The sequence below is a fragment of the Manacus vitellinus genome, unplaced genomic scaffold (genome assembly GCF_001715985.3).
Source record: "Manacus vitellinus isolate BGI_N305 unplaced genomic scaffold, ASM171598v3 scaffold_5_pilon, whole genome shotgun sequence".
Taxonomy (NCBI): Eukaryota; Metazoa; Chordata; class Aves; order Passeriformes; family Pipridae; genus Manacus; species Manacus vitellinus.
Genome location: NW_021940682.1, coordinates 11,313,769 through 11,329,372, shown reverse-complemented (window position 1 = coordinate 11,329,372; position 15,604 = coordinate 11,313,769). Strand labels below are relative to the sequence as shown.

At 37.4% G+C, this 15,604-nt stretch overlaps 1 protein-coding gene across 1 annotated transcript in view; it reads right to left on the bottom strand.

Moving 5' to 3' along the window:
- Positions 1 to 15,604, bottom strand: part of MYBPC1 (myosin binding protein C, slow type) — a 90,565-nt gene that overhangs the window by 65,011 nt on the left and 9,950 nt on the right. The window contains exons 2-3 of the mRNA XM_029963491.1: positions 4,808 to 4,840; positions 1,809 to 1,850 (exon numbers count right to left, since the gene is read on the bottom strand). Of these exons, the coding sequence (XP_029819351.1) occupies positions 1,809 to 1,850; positions 4,808 to 4,840 (75 nt within the window). The remainder of the gene's footprint in view (positions 1 to 1,808; positions 1,851 to 4,807; positions 4,841 to 15,604) is intronic.

Below are 15,604 nucleotides of genomic sequence, written 5' to 3'. Positions count from 1 at the left end.
TACTAGGTGATACTCTGCAACAAAACAGGAGCTAATAGGAACAATTGCACTATAACTAACTTTTCCCAAAAAATTACTACTGAATGCCTGACAATGACATCTACATTGCTTTGCAAGAGGTGACAGTTTCACTGGAGCATGGCAGAAGGTCATCTACATACTAGTATTGAGACTTTCAGTGGAATTTTTACTGAGGCAGCAGTTGCCACCATGGACTGAAACTGGAAACATTTTCCATACAAGGATCCCAAACAATTTTTTTTGGTAGTAAAATCCTCCTAGCATAAATGGTTCCTCTTAGGAGGAACAGTTTTTCTCTTATTAAAAACTTGTGTCCTTCACTAACTTCAAAACATAAACATAATAATGTAGAAGGTAATAGAAATATTTGATAAGTTACCTACCATGTTTTCTTTTTTATTCAGTAAAACGTAGGCTCATGAGCAGTGGGGAAAACACCATCCATGTTCAGTTTGGGAGCAAACATTTCTCTCATGTCAAAATTAAAGCAAGCAGAACTAACTGCTGGAATAGCTTGAGGCAAGACCTTCATCTTTTTTTCCTATCATTAGGCATGCAAATTATTCCTGAATTGCGTTTCGGTTACCAAGATGACAGATGTGATTACTCACACAATACTCTGTGTGTCAAAATAATTGCTCAATGCAAAGATAACTGGCAAAATAACATGCACTGAATCTTGGTTCAGCATTTTTATTTTCAAAAGGGTACTTTAACCACACACTCTCAGTGTTTATATTTTTACTTTAGTGAGAAAAATAGCCATGCATGCCTTTGCCAAATGAATCTTCAAGTATCAGGTAGGCATCCAGTCTGTCTGTAAGACAAGGTTTTGTCTGGAAGAGGCCAAAAGCCAGAACCCATTTTCAAGCAAGCCATTTATTGATTTTCCTTGAAAAAGCATAACTGTGCCAAATGAAAAGCAAGCATTGCATCAGTTGTAAGTGTATCTTGGTCTGGTTTAGCCTTTTATCAGAATGAATGAAAAAAAAAGATCATTAATTTCAAAATAAGCTGATGGAGTGTTTGATTTCTACTTTGGCAGGGCTCCTACAAAAACGAAAGGAATTTAGCCCAGTTTCCTCAAAAATTATCTTAGTAACCAGAAGAAATGACAACAGAGCTGGAGTCTAATCTTAGCAGCACAAAAATATATATTAAAACTGGAGCTGATTTTTACATGCATTGCTAGTGGAACAGTTATCTGTTTGTTCACAGCCAACAGCCCTCAAAGACATTTTTCAGAACCTGTAATGAGCTCAGCTGTTGGGTTCCTAGTGAGGACAGAAAGATGAATGTGTGATTTCTATTTTCAGATGAAAAAAATCTATAGGGCTTTTTGCAGAATAAAACACACAGTATCAAGTTTCTGTGATAGAACAGAAACAGCTTAGAATGACAGCAGGAGACTATCCACTTTATTTAAAAGCCACCAATGTGCACAATATCTGAGTTTTTGCAAGCTTGGTCAGTGGCAACATCCAGGCTCATTTAAACATGGCTTTCTGCTCATGCAAATCACTTGTAATTTGATCTATTAATTAAACAATCTGTATAAATACTGTTGCTAAAGTGTCAGTCTGGTTTGCAGAGTTTTTGAAAATATAAGTATCATAATTTCTTTGTGCTGGCTAAGTCATGCACGAAAAGGATCTAGGAAGCTTCACATCACACTTCTGAAATAAAACATCAAAATTCTGAATTAAAGCTCAAGCAATTCAGCCTCAGAATTGCATTTAGAAATGTTGCCTTTACTGCCAATTTTTAAAATATGATTTCAGACTTACCTTTACCCTTTTCATTTCCACCCTCCTGCGGTGTTGTTTGTTCTGTGTAGGAATTACAAGTATATTTTTGAGAGGATCTTAAAGTAAAAAGAAAAACTTACACAGCATTAAAAAATGCAGTCATATTCTAGGTTCTGCTAGTATTGAAAAAACAACACTATAGAATGATTGATATATGTGTATATGTAATATACAGCTGTAATCCCCTAAAGCACCTTTCAGTTGCATTTATCAATGCAATTTCTATGTTTTGAACAAGTCATGTAAGATTGATGTTCCTGGACTCAGTGGAAGAAAAATACTAGGTTTTTTAGAAGTAACAGTTGTTAGTCTCTTGTTCTTGGGCTTATTTGTAAAAGCTTTCGAAATGAGTTACATATCACTGTTAATTTGAAAGGCTGTTAATTTGGATCAGACATGAGATACTGCCAAATACTAATGGTATCCAGAGCTCCATCATACCAATCAGTTTATCCTTAAGACAAAGTACAGAGAGAGTTTCTTAATTCTTTATCATCATCATCATTACTATTATCAACAGTCTTTCCTAAAATATTCTTCGTATTTAGTTTTCTGAATCAGAACAATTACCAACCTATCCTCTGCTCTGAGCAGGTGAATGTAATTTATTTTTGACCTCAGATGTATGAGAAACCTTGGACTGTACTTTTAACAAGATAAAAATTTCTACACTTTTTCTATTTCAGGATTTGACAGGATTCCTGTTCTCTTTGGTTTCCTACCTCATTCAATTTGCATACAGGGTCATCTAGAATCTTGTCAAATCCTATGAATTGTGCTGTCTTCAAGGTATAAACACTCAATACCCGATTGCCTGTGAACAATGACTTTCTGTAGCAAACTTACCTGTCATCTGCCTGACAGAACATGGGTTTGAGTGATGGTCACTAACATTATCAAGATGGAGCTAAGATAATATTTATTCCATGGAGGAAACATTGGCAAGAGCCAGCTGATATTGTGATTACCCTGATTTCTTGTTCATGTGTGTGTAGCCATGGTAACTATGAAAACAAAACTTGAATTTTAGAAAGCAAATCCACATTCTGAAAGTATGACAGACTTCTGGATGCTTCTGTCCATATTTCCTAAATTTCCAAGCTCCAGTTGTCAGGTTGTCCATCTTGCCTAGATGGTCAAGCCTGTTCCTTTTTAATGGGACTTTTGCTACAGTAACACTTTCTTTTCCCACCAGGAATTGGGATTAGGAGAATTCACTGTTCTTGGCAGGTGGTAGAATGTCTACATGTCATCTGAGAACTTCACTAGGTCTGGTTATTCCAGTATCATGGCTTGACATGGAGACCTAGAAGGAGCACTTACAATGGTTTCCCACTGTAAGTGGGTGCAGTTCAAGATGCTGATTATGTCCAATAAACTATTTATATGTTACAGAATTTGGATTCTTGAAGAACCAACTTCCCTCTTTGTGTGATAGCACTTGGTAATCCAAGATGACAGCATCTTGAGTCAGGTAGAAGGAAGCTAGAAGTGACTGACACTTCCAGCTTAGAAATACCCCAGTTTGGTCTGTGCCTAACCATAAAGGCCTGCTGACACCCTACTTTACCAAAGAGGTACAGGTATGAGGAAAAGAAAGGGGGTTATAGAAATGATTTTGTATTTAATCCAGTGTTTTTAAGTAGAAATGAAGATGTTAATTATTTGAAAATGTTAATAGATGTTTTTAATGTAAAGCTTCAAAGATGCTGTGCCCTTCTGTATACAAAAAGCTGTTTCTCATTTCAGTTCTACTTCAAAGTTAAGATTGATGAAAACCATGAATTCAAGTACAAAGTACAACAGGTAAGAGCCTCAGTGTGAAATTAATTACTTTAATGTTAACTGTACAAATTTTACAGTTGAATTAAATACAACCATCATTAATGAAATGTCAATTAACTTTCCTTACAAATATATGCAATATGAAAGAGTTCATCACATAAAAATAATACATGGATTATTGAAACATGAAACTCTTTGTGGCAAATGATACTACTACCTTTGTCATTTGTCAGTGAAAGCGTGTATTGTTGAAACAAAAACATCTTGAACAGCCTCTTAAAATGCCAGTTAACAAGATTGTAAGTAAATGAAGTTTTCACACCTGTAGAGTATTTGTTCTGTTGGGAATTGCTATTTAGATAGCTACAGAAAGAATAAAACTCACAAAATGGTTAAATTAGACATGCATAATGTATATATGTATTAACCAGTATCTGGCAATATAACTCAAGTTAGTCAATGCCACAAAGCAAAGGCTTCCCTGCCTTTCCAGCTCCCACTAAAGAGAATGTAGCAGCTTTGCACAGATCTTCAACTTTACCTGAAGCTCTAGTCCTTATGAGCGAGTTTCAGGTCACCTAATTTTGTCTTCCTGGCAGTTACTCACCCACTCCATTCTAGACAATCAGGCTTCTCAGGACAATTGCCCATATGCAGATGTCCAGTGACATTTTCGATAGGTTATCCAGGAAATGCCCATTGGATGAGCATGTATGACCCAGGATCTGCTCCACTGGTCATGGGTGGAGCACTATGGAACTACTTAGACAAGACACTTAATTTTCAAATGGCTAAAATTAAGTGAAATGAATCCCATGGTTGATTCTGTCAGCTTTACTCACAGAGTACTTTTGAGGAGAAATGAAAGGGAATATTTTGGTAATTAAATGCTGTCCAGCATCCAAGAAGGCAGCATAATTTAGCCACAGAATTTAAACTTTACCTGTATCCTGAAGGACCTGTGCAATATGAAGCAAACAACTAGTCTTTCACAAACAAAACCTGAGTCTGAAAAATCAACATTCAGGCAAAGTGAAGTGAGAATATTTTACTTGGGCAGGCTTTCTTATTTTCTCACTGTCCTCTTACTTTCAAAGGGACAATGAACACAAATCATATTATGGCCATGCAGTATCTAGTCTAATGCAACTGTTGTTTGGGTTACAGCTCATATTAGTGGTTTTTGCACTAACCTGGAGGTGGCGGTGCACTTTCATTTTCAGTTTCTGAAAAATGAGGAAAGAAGACAGATATTGAGCTTCAAATAAAAGCAAGTATTTTTCACACATTTAATATGTGTTTGTTGACTTTGGTCATAGCTTGGGTTCATTTCATATTTTCATGCAGTTGTCAAATTTTTTTTGCTTTCATGCATGCAATACATGACAACTTCAGAGTGACAAGGTCAGAGGTCTAAAGCTTATGCTCTGCAAAGATAGGTCAAGGAATTTTTCAGTATGGAGATATATAATATTTATAGAATCATAAAATTTTTTAGGTTGGAAAAGATCTTTAAGGTCATCAAGTTCAACCATTAACCCAGCACTGACTAGTCACCACTAAACCATGACCCCAAGCACCACATCTACACATCTTTTAAATACCTCCAGGGATGCTGACTCCACTTCCAGTGCTTGACAACCCTTTCAGTGAAGATATTTTTCCTAATATTCAATCTCAGCCTCCCCTGATGCAATTTGAGGCCATTTCATCTTGTGCTATCACTTGTTACTTGGGAGAAAGAGGCTAACCCCTACCTGTCTACAACTTCCTTTCAGGTACAGCTTTCATGTAGTTGTAGAGAGTGATGAGGTCTCTCCTTGACTGCAGGTCAGCTACCTGCATGTATTTATATTAATTGGGACCCAGTACATTTCAGGACCTTTTGGCAATTATAATTTAGGACAGTTCTGGAATATCATGGAATCCAAATTGAATTTCAAGTTTGGGTTTGATTTATTTAAGTCAATTGGGCTTGAACCTATGCTTAAAGGTATAACTTACCACATTAATATGCTTCTGTCAGATAATACCTTATGTTTAAGGAAAATTTCCGCCGATATAATATCTGATATGACTTTAATAGTGAAGTGTAATTGATCCATTAACTTAGCAGGATCATGCAGAGTGAATCCAAAGACCTTTATCTCATTTTCACCACACCATCAGATCTAGAGATCAATGTTCAGTGCAAAAAAAATCAGTTTATCTTCTCTGAGTAGGACCTACAGTATGTTTGGGTATTCTTTCTTTCAGTTATGGTTTTTAATATAAATCACTTCCCAGTCAGATGTGTGATAAAGAAACCAGACTTTTTATCCTATTTAAATGTTATCCTTTTGGGATGACATGTTCTCCCATCTAAAATATAAGAACAACTTGACTAACTAAAACTTATTTTTAAAACATTAGAGGAAGCTTATTTCCAACATTTAAAAGCTTTGGGACTCTAAACTAGTTGAAACCAGCAATATTTATTGGAACTAGTTCATTGACTTACTGTTTAACTACTTAGAACAAAGCAAAGATTTAAAAGGTTGAAGTCTTTAACTGTAACAGTAGATAGCTCTTACTAACCTTTATCATGTTATGGGTATTAACCTTTGGGGCCCCACCTCAGGTCATATTCAGGAAATAAAGTTTCAATCTCTTTCACACAGAAATGGGGGTAAGGCTATTCCTCTGCACTCAGGTCTAAATATAACTAAAACATACTTCTCATTCTTAATAAATCCATTAAAGTTTCAAAGGGAAGAATATTTTTAGTGCAAATATAATTTTAAGCTGATTGTGTGCATTTGATGTGGTTTAGAAACTTTCAGTCACATACACAGATACAATAGCAAATCCCTGTAGAGATTCCAAAGAGAAAACCTCGCTGTGGGGAAAGAGCTAGTGTTGTACATTCTGGTCACAGCACCCATCACACAGAATGAAAGGCAGAAGTATATTAAAGACCAACACACAGAGTGTGCTAACAGTAAAATATCTTAGATTCATAGCGATTTATTTTTTCTGGTCTAATTACTAACATACTAAGTGTTGTTTTGTGGCCTAGAAAAATATGAAAAATTTTCATATGAAAATATGAAAATTACAACACAAAAAGTATGCCTTGGAATATATTCACTTCACTGCCATGACATTTCTCACTACTTCCACTGAGAATAAAATAACATCTCTATGGCGTGGAAATATATTTCTTGCATGAAAAAGTTATAGCAGAAAATTATTGACTGCATAATTTTCCTTGTGAAATTTAATAGCCAGAAACAGGGAGTATTCTTATGAACACTGAATTAGAAAATTCTCCATGGCTCACCAGTATAAACAAAAGCTTAACAAATAAAGCACTTTCCAGACTCAGATGAAAAACTTATGAGATTTCTGAGGGACTTGCCTAGAATTTTTCTTTCCTTTCGAGAGGTGTTTCATGGTTACATCAACACAGTAACATTGCTCAGAAACAACATATCTTTCAAGTCCTACCTTACCCAGCAGTAGGCACAGATATCAGTCAAAATCTACAGCACAAACTGACCTGAAACACTATTATTATAGTCTAAACTTCATAGTCTAAACTGCAGACACAAAAGGAGATATTCAAAACCTGAGTACTCTCAAGGGCAACTGCCTCGAGTTGACCCTGTTCCTAGAAGGGAGGTTGGACTAGATAATCTCCAAAGGTCCTTTCCAACCTCAGCTACTCTGCAATTCTGTGATGGGATGACTGCTGAAGCCAAACCAAGAAGTCAGTGGTTTCTTTCCTAAACCATAATTCTAGATTGTTTGGACTATTGCTAAGAAAACTGAGGTAAAAACTGAGCTCAAGGGAGAGACCTGACTTATAGTGTGGGAAGAAAAAGGGGAGAGTTCCAGGCACTGGGTGTGACAGAGACATGGGAGATACTTCAACATAATCTTTTGGCCATGTGCAACCCCTTTCATGGTCATGCTTGGCTTACAGCTCCATTCCTGAGGACAGCCAGGAAAAAACCCATTAATAGCACGGAGTGGTTTCCACTTCCCCAAAGAATGATAGCCCTCTCTGGCTGACCTCTGCAACAAGCTTGTCAGCCAGGAAAGGGCTCTGTACACTCAACCAGCAGCTTATGGTTGTGCTCCTTCCCTAGGAGGCATGATCACTGGAGTCCCCAGATGCCATTCCTGACAGCCCGTTGCCTAATATGGTGCTCTGTTAAAGGCATTGTCAGGGGGGCTGGTGGTGGAGAAAGTGTTGCCTCCAGCACACAGTCCTCAACCCCTTTGGAGAAGAAGTGCTGTTCACTGGGTTGCAGTGATGCCTCTTGAGCTACAGGGAAAAGAGGTTATTGAAGATCCAGTTGCCACTGAACCGATACCACCACGTCCACTGGACCTTCTATTGAGCAATTAAAGTTAACTGCTGCCTCGCAGCTTCTAAGACATGAGGTCTCTTCTTTACAGTTTTTTGTTTGAGAAGCCAAGAATGTTGCGTGTCAGTGGGTTTTGTCATGCTAAACGCCAACCTCGAGTTAGTCATTGGTTGTGAAACTTGTAATGCACCTGGCTCTATGTAATTCTTCAGGAAGAACAGGAATTAACATAACAGTCCTCTCTACGTGGCTACTCGAAAAGGAGAGTATATTAAGAAGTGTAGTTAGCAAATAAAGGGAAAACACAACTGCCACTTAGATAACATCTCCATAAATGCTTTCATGCCTCATCCATGTCATGAGATGCATTCAGGATCCAGTTTGACATAGGATATGAGCACTAAGAGCCACGACATTTTTATTTGTGATTTATAATTATACATGTGCACATACACTCTTGAAAATCAGCAGGAGATGTAATTTGACCCATTACCAACAATTTTCTATCACTGTTTCACATTTACTATGTTCAATTTTTCAGATAAAATAAGACTTAAAATATCTCGCTATGTATATAGATAACTAAGCTTAAAATTTCCATGAGATTACCAATGTGTTTAAGTTATGGAAATGCTTAAGAGCTATGTTTAAGTGGGACCATCATTATTTAAAATTTCAGTTCCATTTTAGGTCTGGTTGCACTGACATCTGACCTGCAGCAGCCACAAGAAGGTTTGGCAGGGAACTGACATACAGATGTCAGTTTGTGTGAGGTGGCCAGTTTTCAAGGTCTCTGAATTCCCACTTCCACTGGCTTCTCTGACAGCACCAAGCATGGAAACTCCCTGACATCATATATATTAATTTTCACACTGAAGTGTAATCCTAATGAGGCATGTTGACAGTTCTAAAACAGTCTCCAGGTCCTACCCTACTACTGTGCTGGATGCAAAGCACCTTGGAGACTTGAAGTTCAGACCATTCAAGAACTACAGCTTATCAACAAGCATACTGGGAATGAGGTCTACCTGAATAACCCTTCTCATTTTACAACTCTACTCATGACCAGGTTTGTTTTGGGTAGGTTTAGGAACTTTCAATGATTTTGGAAAATGAGTAGTGGGTTGGGTTTTGGGTTTTTTTTCTTTAGGTAAAGAAAATGACCTTGAGCATGAAGTCAGGGCTTGCAGAAAGCCCAGAGATATCATTTCCTCATCCCTGGCCTGGGGCATTCACAGGAAGGAGGAGGAAAGTCTCCTCCACTAATTTCTGCCTTCAGTTATATACAGATCACTTACAACCCAGTGAAGAATAGCCAAGGGATTCAGAATCTCACCCAGTCTGATCAAAGGATTTATCCCCCATTTACCTGAAAAGGAAATCAGGACTATGGCTGCACCATCATGGATACAGGTATATCTGTTTGTGTAACAGCAGCATATTAAAGATACTTTCATATGTCAAAGAGCATGAGGATAGTCACTTAGTGCTTTTTGTCACAAAGACCTGTCAACGTCAACTTGTGTCAAATTTAAGTAGGTGGATTAGGCTTGTGGACATAGCCTCGAGGGATCAGACAAATATAACTATTACGTAGGCATTCCCAAAGTGCTGACTCTGCTAGTCAGACAAAAATAGACAAAATGCTAGTTTGGGGAGAGAGCATGGCTCACCCCAGCCCTTGTGCAGTTGTTGTGTGTGAGGATTGTCTCCTGTGTCCGACCACTGTAAGACACAAGAACTGTTGTTGTGGCACAAGGCTCTCTCAGGGGTAGATACTCCACTGAAATCGGTGGGCAGGAAAGTACCAAGGATGTGGAAGAGTTACTTGACAAATCTCATGTCCAGATCATCAGTACGCAAAAGCAGTGAGGCTTTTTCCTTTCATTCCTTATATTCCCTGAAAAAAAAAAGTGCTCTGAAGAAGAGAAATGGCTCAAAATGGTTTGACTATTTTTTGTGGGTCACTTCACCCAGATGGATATGGAGTCACAGTGGCTTCAGTGATGTGATTAAAAGCCAGAGCCACATCTTTTAGAAGACAGGAACTTGCTCAATAAACTATCGAAATTACCGCAACATGATGAGTATTTCATTTGGAAAAAATACTGCTAGCTGACTTCAGATTAAATGAGCTGGAGAACACAGGTCTTGGTTCAAAGTAATTTGTAATCATCATTCTGCAAAACCTAAGCAGAGTAATGAAGGCAGGGTCTGCCCAGTGCCTCATGAGCCTCTATTGCTCACTGAGAAATAATCTGAAATAATCTGAAGTTGTGAGCAACTTCCGCAGACAGCTCCCAGTCTGAGTGGAAGTGAGAAACTACAATACCAGCGGAAATCATTACCTGTTTTTATGAATGTCCATGGACATTTTACATGTTACATTTAAAAGATGTACAGCTACAGAAACTGTTCTAAACAGATTTTACTCCTAAATCCTGAGAGCAAAAGTCATTCTAAAGGACTGAAGTAAATAAGTGCTGGTGCTTTGGTGGCTAGCCAAATGACTATTACTGTTGTCAACAGTGTGATAGAGACAGACTGATAAATTTATTAATGTATTTCTAGTTTCTGTTTCCACTTGTACTGATGGAGTAGACAGATAAGACTGCCTGTTTTGACTCACGACTCTTTATGGTTAAAGACTAAAACAGCAACCTTAGGTTAAATACTGTCTTTTATTATGACAAAGTGAACACAGCAGCATGTTCACTGAAGCTGTAATTTTTTTATATTCCAACAACTAAAAGTGTCACAGTCTGGTGGAGCATCTCTAGGTAGGGACTGGAGAAGAAATAAAATTAACAAAGAGTTTGGTTAAAAAATTAATTTTCCATCTGATTAAAATTCAAACCCATCCCTAGTGAATTTCAGTTTGTAGAAAAAAACCCAAGAACACACAAACAAATCTGAGGATAATAATTAGTCCTAATTAGGATAATAATATAATTTCACCAGGAGTATAATTTAAGCAAGAGTATTTAGGAATAACCTAAATACTTTAAATTATATATGATTCTATGGGCCACAGCAGCCAATCAAACCATCATATACTGAAATGTTCCCTGACTTAAGGACTGAAAAACTGAATGAACAATTGGAACAAAACTCTAGTAATAGTGAATTCTGCAGAATGGACTATACACCAAAGAAATAGTTTACAAATCCACTCAAGTGCAATTGGTGACTCCAGATTTTGTCGTCATTGTCATCCATAATTACAGAAGTGCAAAAAGCAACCACTGCTTGTTTAGTGTGTTTTCCTCGCTGTTCCCATTTTTCTAAAATGATGCTATTAAATCAAATCTGACCATATGTGAGGTTCCACATCTTTTCATTTCTTATGAGAACTTTGCTTTCATTTAGGAATTAATCTCTAAAGAACACTGTAACCATGACCTTGAACAAAAGTAATTTAATAAAATGTATGTTTATATGTCTATATTCTTCTGCATTTCTTCCTTTGCAGACTTGAAGTTTCATGTATACTGTAACTGGGATCTAGAAGACTGCCAAGCATTGACAGTATTTAAAATAGACAGAGAAAGCTAAAGTTGGTGGCTTCACTCTGGTTATATCCCATGCATTCTTAAACACATTTTTAACCTGCTCAGCCCACAAGGCACCAACATGGAATAATTAAATTCCATTTCTATTTCCATGGTATCTTTCTTGTCTTACTTTATACCACAGAAAATAATATATAAAAGTTATTTCCTGAGTATTTAAGTGTCTAAGAGTATCATACTGGTATCTCGTATTTCACAGACCTAGTAGTAAACTACAATTTGAGTGCCAAACTTCATCAAAATTTTTTCACTAAATCTTTTTCTATTGATCTTTTCACAATTGCAGTTTTCTAGTTCATTCCACCGTTAAACACAAACAAACAACAAACACTTTTGGGGGTTTTTTAACTTCTGAAAGTGAAATTTTGTGACGCTATCGATCCTGCAAATTCTTGTATGTAAAGTTTTGCTGGTTAACCATCTGTATGACAGAAGAATTTTGCTGAAATGTGTTTACCAGTGTGACTTGTATTCATAAGGTAATTCAGTTTGCTGTCATTACTGCACCTTTATGAGAAGGCTTTTGTCAGCACAGCTGCACTTGCAGAGCCTATTTATGCCGATATTGATTTATATTTTATTCCACATCTTGAAGTGTTAACCTTTATTTCCATGTGTGGAAATAAAGGCATTTTATTTTGCAGTATCACTGCAAAACTTGTTATAAAATGTTGCTGAAAAAATAGGCATTTTCCTCATAAAATTTACATAGTGAAAACTGTGGAAATTCCATCCAGAGTCAGCTTCTTACTACAGATGATAGAAAGTCTGAAATTGTCCTGTATTATTGCACCATCTCAGTTTATATGCCACCAATTTAGAGTAAGTATGAAATGATTAATGACTCCTGCCATTCTGTGTCCTTCACCTAGCTGTTCACAGTCATCTGAGCCACAGTCATGTTATGCTCTACATGGTTCTGGCTCCAGCTAAAGAGGGGAAGGAGAAAACTGGCTGTTTATATATTGCCAATGAGATGGGTGCTTATGTCTAAAGGGCAGAAAGAGTGCTACTATTTAAAACCAACAATAAAACAGTTCTGAAATACCTGATCTGAACCTCATAGATTCACCAATACAGTGTAATACTTGAAAGCCCCTGTTCTTAGCCTGAGCACTCGTCACAGGTTCCTGTCTTCAGTGGGGGCTGTAGGTGTGGTAGAAGCTCTGCAGAATCACTCCCACTGTGCAGTAGCTCAGCTGTGATCATTCATTCCGTCTTTTTTTATACATAAGAAAGTCCCAGTGAGGTCAGGGCAGAGGATCTCACCGTGCACCCGCGGCCGATGCTCTGTGGTGTTGTCGCTCCTGCCCCGTGGGGCCGCTGCTGGGCAGCAGTGACACTACCTGTGCTGCGGGTGCCTCGTGTGATGTCCAGAGGCCAAGGAGGACTCAGACTCCTGCCTTCGGGGAAAAAATGAATGGTCTGGCTCATAGGTGGAAAATCAGCGTGTTAGTATTTGCAGGGACAAGAGGCAGCCGGGCACAGAGAGCAGAGCATTGTTAGTTCCGACACTCTGGAACTGAACTGCGTGAACACAAAAGGAAAGAGCTCGGCATACTTCAGATTTCTTTAGTTTTTAATGTGTTAAATTGCCCTTAGAATAACAGGGTTTATTTTTGGCAGTAGGTGCTAATGAGAAATCAAATTTTCAAAATTACTACTAGCACAGCCAAGTGCAATCCTTCTTTAAAATGACCCAACTCTAATGAATCTTTGTTATGTATTTACTAAAATCACTTAATCCACTCATCAGAATAGTTTAATCCCACGTTAAAAAGTATGGCAAAACATAGACTTTATTCTCAGTTTCCTATCCTGCTTGCAACAGTTTGTTAATAATTTTTCTCTGGAAGTAAATATTTTCATTGAGCTCAAGAGATTCCCTAGAGAAAACTGAAAGCAGAAGACACCACAATGTGACATCAGAGATAGCAGTACACTGACTAATGGTAACTTTCTTTCTGAAAGTTGCAAAATATAATAAAGTGGACCACATTATTGGATAAAACACTTCATAAACCACGGAACTTCTACTCAGGAATGATAGTAATTTATTCCTCAAATTTAAGAATGTGTTTTCAATGACAGTTGCACTTCTAATTATAGAATAAAAGTCAGCAATAAAGTTGAAAGGTCGTTTATTTCCAGAGATGAATATTTAACCAGTAACGAACTTCCTTTCACATTGTCCAGATAATTTCCAAACCAGCTCAGGAAAGCAATTTTACCAGTTAGAAAAATATCTTCACTCTTGCTCAATCCATATTGTGACAGAGTTGTTTTACTGAGCTCTTCTGAAATATTTCACTCTGAGTCAAGGAAATCGTATTATTTTATGAAAATCACATTATGGACAGGATGCTCTGCATAACTGGAGTCAGTTCCACAAAGGATTAAATCTGCTGTCATTCAGTGCATTCAGGTTAGCCCTGAGAGCCATGTGATTATGTGAAGATAGTGGGAAATAATTCCGCTTAGAGAGATTGACTCTTAGGGAAAATGATGCATAAGACCATGGTGGCATGCATTCATGAAATCTGACTTATTTCAGCCAGTTATAAGGAAACATCTGAGACATGCTGATAGGCTTCATTTTAACCAAATTTCAGAATAAAACATTTCAGCAATTTAAAATTAAATCCTGCCGGTATTCCCATTCCATGGTTTTTGAAATGTCAACTTCTCTTTGAGGGTCAGGGCAAAATTAAACGTGCACATGTTGGGATTTCCCAATGATTGAATTTATCAGCTTGTTATCAACTCTTTGTCAGAGTAATATATGCTACAAGTAGGCATAAACCTTGTCATGACCGTATCCAAATACCAAATAAGAAAAACATTTGCTTCAAGTCTATTTGACAGTGGGTGACAGATAATTTGATACTCTGTGATCTTTTCAAGAAGGAAGGGCCTTCTCAGACTTCCTTCAGATAAGAGCACTCTTCTGTCATCTGCACTTCAGTCCTCAGCCTCCTCTTGAGAGACAATGTCTTACAGAATGGATTGTAACAGGAGTCCAGACTCAGGGTTGTCAGGTGTCTAGGTGGTTAGGGATTGTTTCAAGTAGTTAATCACTAATAATTCATTACTTATGTCACCCTGAATTTTTTACCCATCACATTCGTGGAAAACAACTCACTCAAGATGAAAAACAGGGTAGTAGCATCCACTTTTTAGTTTACCAAGAGTAAACTCAAATTTATGGACTGCGAAATTCAGTGGCTGCTACTTTTTGTGAGTGCTGATGTCCAAGTACATGCTAAGCAAAATGGATTTATAATTAATTTGGAGAAAATTAAAAACCCCCAAACATAACTTACAAATAGGAAAGCGTTGTATCAGAGTTGCAGTATTGCTGATAGTAAACACTAACAATCAGCAATTACCCTAAAACTCAGAAACTTACTTCTTTATTAGGATTTCTATGTACTGACTTACAGAGTTCTCTCTTTTTGTAAGCTTGTTTGCATATAAATATTTATTGTAGCTCAGATTCCTGGGATTCAGCATTGTATTGAAAAACCTTCAGGAGTATTTTGCACAAGTGGAAAGAAAGGACTCTTTCCGTAGGTGAAAATTTAGGAGATCTAATGTGCCAAAGACCTACAGTACTAGACAAACATTTGGTGGGTCCTGCAGCAATAGTTATGTACAGGAAAGTCATGTATGTCCCTTTGTGGGTGTTCAGCATACAAAATTGCATACATCCCTCTGTGTTAATACTGTTAACATTTTCTACCTCTCTATCTCATTCTGCATCAATGAAGATAACTGTGAGAATTATAAGGCTTCACTTTAAAAAGAAAAAAATCACTTAGCTTTGCCTTTAGGGAGTGTTTGCACACAGCGGGATGTTTGCAGACAGACTGTGGGGGTTTGCATCAGTAAATCAGTAAGTGATATGTATAAAAGAAAGCTCTTACAAAGCATGACAGCAAAATGCATTTAAGATGCTATTGTGAATTACAATCACAGCTCATGGCATATGGTTTCTCTCCGGCTAAAAAAGCTCTTGGGTAAGACAGAAAACTTTATTGCAAAACATGGAAATACAAAACAA